The sequence below is a fragment of the Rhinopithecus roxellana genome, chromosome 8, assembly GCF_007565055.1.
Source record: "Rhinopithecus roxellana isolate Shanxi Qingling chromosome 8, ASM756505v1, whole genome shotgun sequence".
NCBI classification, from domain to species: Eukaryota; Metazoa; Chordata; class Mammalia; order Primates; family Cercopithecidae; genus Rhinopithecus; species Rhinopithecus roxellana.
Window position 1 is genome coordinate 16,744,894 of NC_044556.1, and position 8,183 is coordinate 16,753,076.

Genomic DNA, 8,183 nt, shown 5'->3' on the forward strand with positions numbered 1-8,183 from the left:
CTGGGCGACAGAGCGAGACTGCGTCTCAAAAAAACCCAAAAAACAAAAACAAAAACAAAAAAACAAAGCCTGGGCAACATAGTGAGATTCCCGTGTCTGCCAAAAAAAAAAAAAAAAAAAAACAATCAAAAAATTAGCCGGTCGTGGTGGCTCGCGCCTGTCGTCCCAGCTATTCAGGAGGCTGAGGCAGGCGGATCCCTCGAGCCCAAAAGTTGGAGGTTGCAAGAGCAGCGATCGCGCCACTGCACTCCAGCCTGAGCGACAGAGTGAGACCCTGTCTCAAAAATAAAATAAAATAATAAAGTAAATAAAAATATTGAGCAGGGTGAGGTAAGGGGGTATTAGAACTCTATTCTGTCCGACAGATTTTTCTTAACACGCAAGTGCGCCGCCCGCCCGCTCTGATCCAGAACCAGAGAATCGGCCGTGCGAAGGCGCTCCCGGAGACCCCGCCCAGCCAGTGCCTGGAATTCCACCATCAGCGCTTTATTCTGAGGTTCACTGCTGTCCTGGGTTAACCTGAAAGCAATCTCCGATGCTGTCCTTTCTGGCTTTCGGGGAGGCAGAGACTGACCGGACACTTGTCTCTGCAGGTGCAGACCTGGGCCAGAGAGAGAGAGCCAAGGAAGTCCACAGTGGAGAGAGGGCTGTGCTGGGGGTTCCAGCAAGACTTCCCGGAGAAGGGGATCTTGGAGCTAGGCCTTGAGGATGAGTTTGTCAAATGAGGAAGGGCATCCGAAGCCAAGGGAACGGCAGGAGGGAACGCTAGGGAGAGGAGAGAATCTGGAGAGTTCCGGTAAAAGCAAGTAGGACTCTTTCCAGAAGTTTGAGCAAGATTTTCCCTGGGCCAGGGCGTGGGTTCTTCAGTACTAATCCCTCCCGGTCACTGAGATGCTCTGCGTTTCCAGTCTGAACCTGAACGTAAAGAGGGGTAGTCCCTCCTTTCTTGAACTGAAAAACTGAGCGCACATAGGTCCTTGCCACGCCTAAGGCTGCGGAGTGATCAGACGGAAAATGCGGGACTCAAAACCTCCCCTCGCTGTAATTTGCACTGCCCTGTGCCAAGCTCGCTCTGTCCTTTCTTCCATTCCTTATTCCTATTGTCAGTCTCGCTGCGCTAGGACCCTAAAAATTCGGTCTCATGTTGCCAGGGGAACAACATTTCGCTACACCCACCTCCATAGAGCCCCCGCCTCCCTCTCTACCTTGCACCAGCCAATGGAAGCGAAGATCTTCAGACGGTGGGCGGGACGTATCCTAAGGTACCCAATGATGGTCGAGAATAGTTGAGCACTTTACTAGCTACGTCACGGAGTGGACGGGGCCTCCTGCCCAGACTTGAAGCCACACAGGCAGGTCTGGCAGGGAGGTCTCAGGTTGTAAATCCATGTGGCGGGGGCTTTGGACCCTGGCGGCCCAAGCGGCACGTGGGCCTCGCAGGTGGGGCTACAGGGGAAGGGGTGTGACAGCTTGGGGTGCTACTTGGACCTCAGACCCACTCCCAGGGTTTTAGTGGCCCAATTCCCTGCGGCAGAGCAATCATTCGCGTTCTTCCGTGCCTAAATCGTCCATTCCCCTTGCCGCAGAGCCCACATCTGGGTCTCCTTCTGGCCTCACAGTCCCTAATCCGGTCACCCTTCGGCCTTCAGAACATCCAATTTATGCATCCCCCAGCCGCAGATCCCCCGCACCTGGGGCATCTTGCGATCATCAAGCCCTTGGTTTACTTGACACTGAGACTGAGCCTCCCAGATGCGCTGATTCATCTCCCCTCCGGTTCTAGACTGTGCACGCGCCGGAGCAGCGGCGCACCAGCCCCCGGCTCCGGCGCCACCATCTTCGCGCTAAGCTCTGGCCAAGGCCGCTGCGGCATCGCGGTGATCCGGACCAGCGGCCCCTCCAGCGGCCACGCCCTCCGGATTCTCACGGCAGCCCGAGACCTGCCCCCTGCTCGCCACGCCAGCCTGCGCCTCCTCAGCGACCCCCGCTCCGGGGAGCCTCTGGACCGCGCACTGGTGCTCTGGTTCCCAGGTGAGGATCCCCAGATTCCGAGCCTCCTGTAGGTCCCATGAGTCAGTTTCCCCCTTCTAAGAGTTTGCACTGGCTGTGCTGTCCTTCTGACTGTCAGCTCTCTGCCACATTAGGTCCCCGGAGTTTCACCGGTGAGGACTGCGTGGAGTTTCACGTGCACGGAGGCCCGGCAGTGGTGAGCGGCGTCCTGCAGGCCTTGGGTGAGTTGCAGCCTTGGGTGAGATGCTTGGTCCTCCCGATGGGCCTGGGTGGGGACCAGGGGGCGTCAGACTGGGACCTTCCTGCAGGCAGCGTGCCAGGGCTTCGACCTGCGGAGGCAGGCGAGTTCACCAGGCGGGCTTTTGCCAATGGGAAGCTGAACCTGACCGAAGTGGAGGGGCTGGCGGACCTTATCCACGCAGAAACCGAGGCGCAGCGGCGGCAGGCCCTCAGGCAGCTGGACGGGGAGCTGGGCCACCTCTGCTGTGGCTGGGCCGAGACCCTCACCAAAGCAAGTTCCCCATTTGTCCATTCTCTCTCTCAGAGACCCCATCTGTGCAACCCTTGCATGAGACCCCCATCAATCCCTCATCCATTCCCTGCGTGAAATCTTCCGGCCTATGAGCCGCCAATCTGGCCCCTGAAGTCGGGCTGGATAAATTGGGTGTGGGAAGGTGGGTTTCTGGGTGCACACACCACCTCTGGTCTCCCTGTCCCGCCAGGCTTTGGCCCACGTGGAGGCCTATATCGATTTTGGCGAGGATGACAACCTGGAGGAGGGGGTCCTGGAGCAAGGTGGGTCTACCTAGTGGTGGAGGAGGAAGACACTTCTATCAGCCCTCAAAGGCTCCCCTCACTGTCTCTCTTTGCCTGCCTTCTCTCACCCACAGCGGACGTCGAAGTACGGGCACTGGAGGTGGCCCTGGGTGCACATCTACAAGATGCCAGGCGCGGGCAGAGACTCCGCTCAGGGGCGCACGTAGTGGTCACTGGACCCCCCAATGCCGGCAAGAGCAGCCTAGTGAACCTGCTCAGTGAGTGGGAGGGGGAGGGGGCGGGGCCTAGTGCCAGGGGCGGGGTCAGGAGCTGGGTAATTGAATTGTTCTGGTCTAAAGCGCCCTCCAGACACCGGGTAGAACCTGGGGGAGGAGCTCCCTTGTCTCCACCCTCTCCTCTTCTTTTGACCCTCCCCCAGGTCGGAAACCTGTGTCCATCGTGTCCCCGGAGCCAGGGACCACCCGTGACGTCCTGGAGACCCCCGTCGACCTGGCCGGATTTCCTGTGCTGCTGAGCGACACGGCTGGGTTGCGGGAGGGCGTGGGGCCGGTGGAGCAGGAGGGCGTTCGGCGCGCCCGGGATAGGTGGGCGGACAGGGTGGTGATGGGAGGGGAACGCGGGGCCCTTTCTCTGCCTTTTTTCTCCCTGTTGCATTTATTTTTCATTCTTCCTGAATCCCAGAGAACCTGCTATGCCCTTTCAAGCAGGGATCTCAGTGATTTGGTTCTTTTTTTTTTTCTTTTTTTCCGAGACCGAGTCTTGCTCTGTTGCCCAGGCTGGAGTGCAGTGGCGCGATCTCAGCTCACTGCAAGCTCTGTCTTCTGGGTTCAAGCAATTCTCCAGCCTCCCAAGTAGCTGGGATTACAGGTGGGAGTGACCACGCCCAGCTATTTTTTTGTATTTTTAGTAGAGATGGGGTTTCACTATGTTGGCCAAGTTGTTCTCTAACTCCTGAGCCTCGGCCTCCCAAAGTGTTGGGATTACAGGCGTAAGCCACCGCACCTGGCCTGTGTTCTGTTTTTTTTTTTTTGTTTTTTTTGTTTTTTTTTTTTTTTTTTGAGACGGAGTTTCGCTCTTGTTGCCCAGGCTGGAGTGTGCAGTGGTACGATCTCGGCTCACTGCAACCTCCGCCTCCTGGATTCAAGCGATTCTTCTGCCTCGGCCTCCCGAGTAGCTGGGATTAGAGGCGCCCACCACAATGCCAGGTTAATTTTTTGTATATTTAGTAGAGACGGGGTTTCACCATGTTGGCCAGGCTGGTCTCGAACTCCTGACATCAGGTGACCCACCTGCCTTGGCCTCCCAAAGTGCTGGGATTACAGGCGTTAGCCACTGTGCCGGGCCAGTAATTTGGTTCTGATTAAATCCTGCCCCCGGCCCTCCGGACATATTTCTCATCCCTAAGCGCTCCGCCCAGCCCTCACGGTCTGCCTCTATCCCGCCCTGGCGCTCCGCTCTGCCCCTCGTGGTCCACCCTATCCCCTGTGCTCTGCCCACCCCCTACATTCTGCCCCGCCCCTCGTGCTCTACCTCGTCCCCTGTCGTGTGTCTGGCCCTTCTTGCACTGCCCCGCCACTCATGGTCGCCCCACTCCAGTGCTATACCCGGCCCCTTTTTCTCAGCCCCAACCCCTGAGCTGTGCCCTGCCCGTCTTGCTCTGCTCTTCCCTCTGCACTGTGTTCCGCCTCTCTTGCTCTGCCCCGCCCCCTGTGCTGTGCCCCGCCCCCTGTGCTGTGCCCCGCCCCTCTTGCTCTGCTCCACCCTCCGCTGTGCCCCGCCCGTCCTGCCCTGCCCCACCCCCTGCAGTGTACCCAGCCCCTCCTGCTCTGCCCTGCCCCCTGCCCTGTGTCCAGCTTTTCTTGCTCTGCCCCGCCCCCTGTACTGTGCCCTGCCCCACTTGCTCTGCCTGGCCCCCTGCACTGTGTCCCACCCCTCTTGCTCTGCCTTTACCCCCTGTGCTGTGCCCCACCCCTCCTGCACAGTGCCCCGCTCCTCTTGCCCTGCCCCGCCCCCTGCACCGTGTCCCGCTCCTCTTGCTCTGCCCTGCCCCTTGCACTGTGCCCCGCCCCTCTTGCTCTGTCCCACCCTCTGTGCTCGGCTTGGACCCCCAACACTCTGCCAGTCCCCTGGTACTCTACTTCTACCCTCCCCACCTCAAGCTTTCCAGCTCCCTCAGTGCTCTGCCTGGCCCTTCTCACTGTCCCTCTACTCAGAGCCTTCTTCAATTGCTCCACTGGTCTCCCGCTTAGTTGACCTTGCTCCCCCAGGCTGGAGCAGGCGGACCTCATTCTGGCCATGCTGGACGCCTCTGACCTGGCCTCTCCCTCCAGTTGCAACTTCCTGGCCACCGTCGTAGCCTCTGTGGGAGCCCAGAGCCCCAGTGACAGCAGCCAGCGCCTCCTCCTGGTGCTGAACAAGTCGGACCTGCTGTCCCGGAAGGGCCCAGGTCCGCGTCCTGACCTGCCCCCACACCTGTTGCTGTCCTGTCTGACTGGCGAGGGTCTGGACGGCCTCCTGGAGGCGCTGAGGAAGGAGCTAGCTGCAGTGTGAGCCCCCCTCCCACTCCCAGCCTCCCCTGATCCGCAGTTCAAGTGTGGGCTGGCCCACTGGCTTTGGGCGCGTGCCTGTCCCTCAACTTCAATTTCTGTACCTACGAAATAGGTACAACCATTTCCCCTTCAAGGGATGGTTGTAAAAGGTTAGGAGGGACCATGTCTCTTGTCTCTTCCAGGTGTGGGGACCCGTCCACCGGTTCCCCGCTCCTGACCCGTGCAAGGCACCAGCACCACCTCCAGGGTTGCCTGGATGCCCTCAGTCACTACAAGCAGTCAAAAGACCTGGCCCTGGCGGCAGAGGCGCTGCGGGTGGCCCGGGGTCACCTGACCCAGCTCACAGGTGGAGGGGGTACCGAGGAGATCCTGGACATCATCTTCCGGGACTTCTGCGTGGGCAAGTGACGGGATCCAGGGAAGTCGCACCCAAGTTGCATGGAGCCCCAGGAGCCCCCGGGGATCTGGAAAGAGTTTAGGCCAATCGGGAATCTCTTTCACCTGGGAAAGAACTTGATTCTCAGTGAAGCAACACAGCTGAGAGGCAGTGAGCTCCCTACAGGGACTCCCTGGAGATTCAGGCCCTGGAATGAGGCTGAATGGAGGTCCCATTGGACCCTGGATGCTGGGGCATCCGTGTTGGGATGGAGACAGGAGGATATCCGGATATTTGTTTCATGGTTTTTAATTTATTTTGCAAATACCAAAGGAATGTAAAAAAAAACTCAGGTGCCGAAGTGTTTTCCTCCCTCCCTCCCTTCCTGGCGTGCAATGGTGCATCTCACTGCAACCTCCACCTCCCAGACTCAATCGATTCTCCTGCCTCAGCTTCCTGAGTAGCTGATATTACAGGCATGTGCCAGCATGCCTGGCTAGTTATTGTTTTTGGTGTTGTTGTTTTTTATTTTTATTTTGTTTGTTTGTTTTTTTGAGACAGAGACTCACTCTGTCGTCCAGGCTGAAGTGCAGTGGTGCGACCTTGGCTTACTGCAACCTCTGGCTCCCAGGTTCAAGTGATTCTCCTGCCTCAGCCTCCTGAGTAGCTGGGACTACAGGTGCGGGCCACCACGGCCGGCTAATTTTTGAGTTTTTAGTAGAGACGAGGTTTCACCATGTTGACCAGGCTGGTCTTGAACTCCTTGACCTCAGGTCATCTGCCCACCTCAGCCTCCCAAAGTACTGGGATCACAGGCGTGAGCTACCACGACTGGCCCCAGAAGTGTTTCAACATGAAAATTTTCCTTAGTCCTTCTCCAGTTGTCATGGCTTAATGTGTGTCTTTCCGGAACTTTGAATGTTTGCATATTTGTGGATGTATCTTTCAAATATGTTTGTCTTGTGATTTATATATAAATGGTGTTGTGTTCATTGTTCTACAAATTGTTATTTCTTTTTGAAAAAACAAAATTTTGGAGATGGGGATCTCACTAGGTTGCCCAGGCTGGTCTTGAGCTCCTGGACTCAAGCCATCCTGTTGTCTTGACCTCCCAAGGTGCTGGGATTACAGGTGTGAGCCACTGTGCCTGGCTCATTCCTTTTTTAGTCTTTAGTCTTTCTTTTCTTTCTTTTTTTTTCTGTGTGTGTGTATGTGTGACAGAGTCTCGCTCTGTTGCCTGGGCAACTAGAGTGCAGTAGTGCGATCTCGGCTCACTGCAACCGCTGCCTCCTGGCTTCAAGCCATTCTCGTGCCTCAGCCTCCCAAGCTGCTGGGATCATAGGTGTGCCCTACCATACCTGGCTAACTTTTGTATTTTTAATAGAGATGGGATTTTTGTCATGTTGCCCAGGCTGGTCTCAAGCTCCTGGCCTCACAAGATCTGCCCATCTTGGCCTCCCAAAGTGCTGGGGTTACAGGCACAAGCCACCACACCCACCCTTTTATTTATTATTATTTTTTGAGACGGAATCTCGCTCTGTCGCCCAGGCTGGAGTGCAGTGGTGCGATCTCGGCTCACTGCAAGCTCCGCCTCCTGGGTTCACACCATTCTCCTGCCTCAGACTCCTGAGTAGTTGGGACTACAGGCACCCGCCACCATGCCCGGCTAATTTTTTGTATTTTTAATAGAGATGGGGTTTCACCATGTTATCCAGGATAGTTTCGATCTCCTGACTTGGCGATCCACCCACCTCTGCCTTTCAAAGTGCTGGGATTACAGGTGTGAGCCACTGCGCCTGGGTTTTTTTTTTTTTTTTTTTTTTTTTTTTTTAAGATGAATCTCATTCTGTCCCCCAGGCTGGAGTGCAGTGGTGCAATCATGGCTCACTGCAAGCTCCGCCTCCTGGGTTCATGCCATTCTCCTGCCTCAGCCTACCGTGTAGCTGGGACTACAGGCGCTCGCCACCACACCTGGCTAATTTTTTTGTATTTTTAGTAGAGATAGGGTTTCACCATGTTAGCCAGGATGGTCTCGATCTCCTGACCTCGTGATCCACCCACCTTGGCCTCCCAAAGTACTGGGATTACAGGCGTGAGCCACCGCACCTGGCCCACACCCACCCTTTTTTTAAAAAAATTAATTTATTTTTTACTCTGTACCTCAATGGATGAAAAATGTAGGATTAGTCTGGACATTTTGCCTCTTCTATCTTTTTCTTTTTTAGACAGGGTTTTGCTCTGTGTCCTAGGCTCGACTGCAGTGATGGTTCACTGCAGTCTTGAACTCCTGGGCTCCAGCAATCCTCCCACCTTGGCCTCCCAAAGCACTGGGATTACATGCACATGGCGCAGTGCCCAACCTTGCCTCTTGTATCTTTAAAAAAAATTGTAATTAGTTCAATTATTAATTAATCAATTAATGATTTTTGAGATAGGGTCTCACGCTGTTGCCCAGGCTGGAGTGTAATGCC

The 8,183-nt window shown here is 56.0% G+C and overlaps 1 protein-coding gene across 3 annotated transcripts; it reads left to right on the plus strand.

The window, feature by feature from the left end:
• Positions 1-464: 464 nt before the first annotated feature.
• GTPBP3 (GTP binding protein 3, mitochondrial) lies at positions 465-6,150 on the plus strand. Of its 3 annotated transcripts, XM_030937224.1 has the most exons (10): positions 577-593; positions 1,152-1,262; positions 1,784-2,031; positions 2,145-2,231; positions 2,319-2,521; positions 2,733-2,805; positions 2,901-3,044; positions 3,206-3,371; positions 5,055-5,333; positions 5,519-6,150. In XM_030937224.1, the coding sequence occupies exons 2-10, from the start codon at positions 1,219-1,221 to the stop codon at positions 5,742-5,744; spliced, it is 1,470 nt and encodes a 489-aa protein (XP_030793084.1). In that variant the 5' UTR covers positions 577-593; positions 1,152-1,218; the 3' UTR covers positions 5,745-6,150. The 3 variants fall into 3 exon arrangements, with proteins under 3 accessions (XP_030793082.1, XP_030793084.1, XP_030793083.1); XM_030937222.1 differs by having other exon boundaries at positions 465-1,262; XM_030937223.1 differs by lacking the exons at positions 577-593; positions 1,152-1,262 and adding an exon at positions 1,293-1,440 and having other exon boundaries at positions 5,519-6,060.
• The last annotated feature ends 2,033 nt before the right edge of the window (positions 6,151-8,183 follow it).

Coding starts and splice junctions, on each gene's coding strand:
- GTPBP3 (XM_030937222.1), top strand. CDS start 1,015: ATGCGGGACTCAAAACCTCCCCTCGCTGTAATTTGCACTGCCCTGTGC. Junction 2,232..2,318: donor CGGCGTCCTGCAGGCCTTGG/GTGAGTTGCAGC, acceptor ACCTTCCTGCAG/GCAGCGTGCCAGGGCTTCGA. Junction 2,522..2,732: donor GGGCCGAGACCCTCACCAAA/GCAAGTTCCCCA, acceptor CTGTCCCGCCAG/GCTTTGGCCCACGTGGAGGC.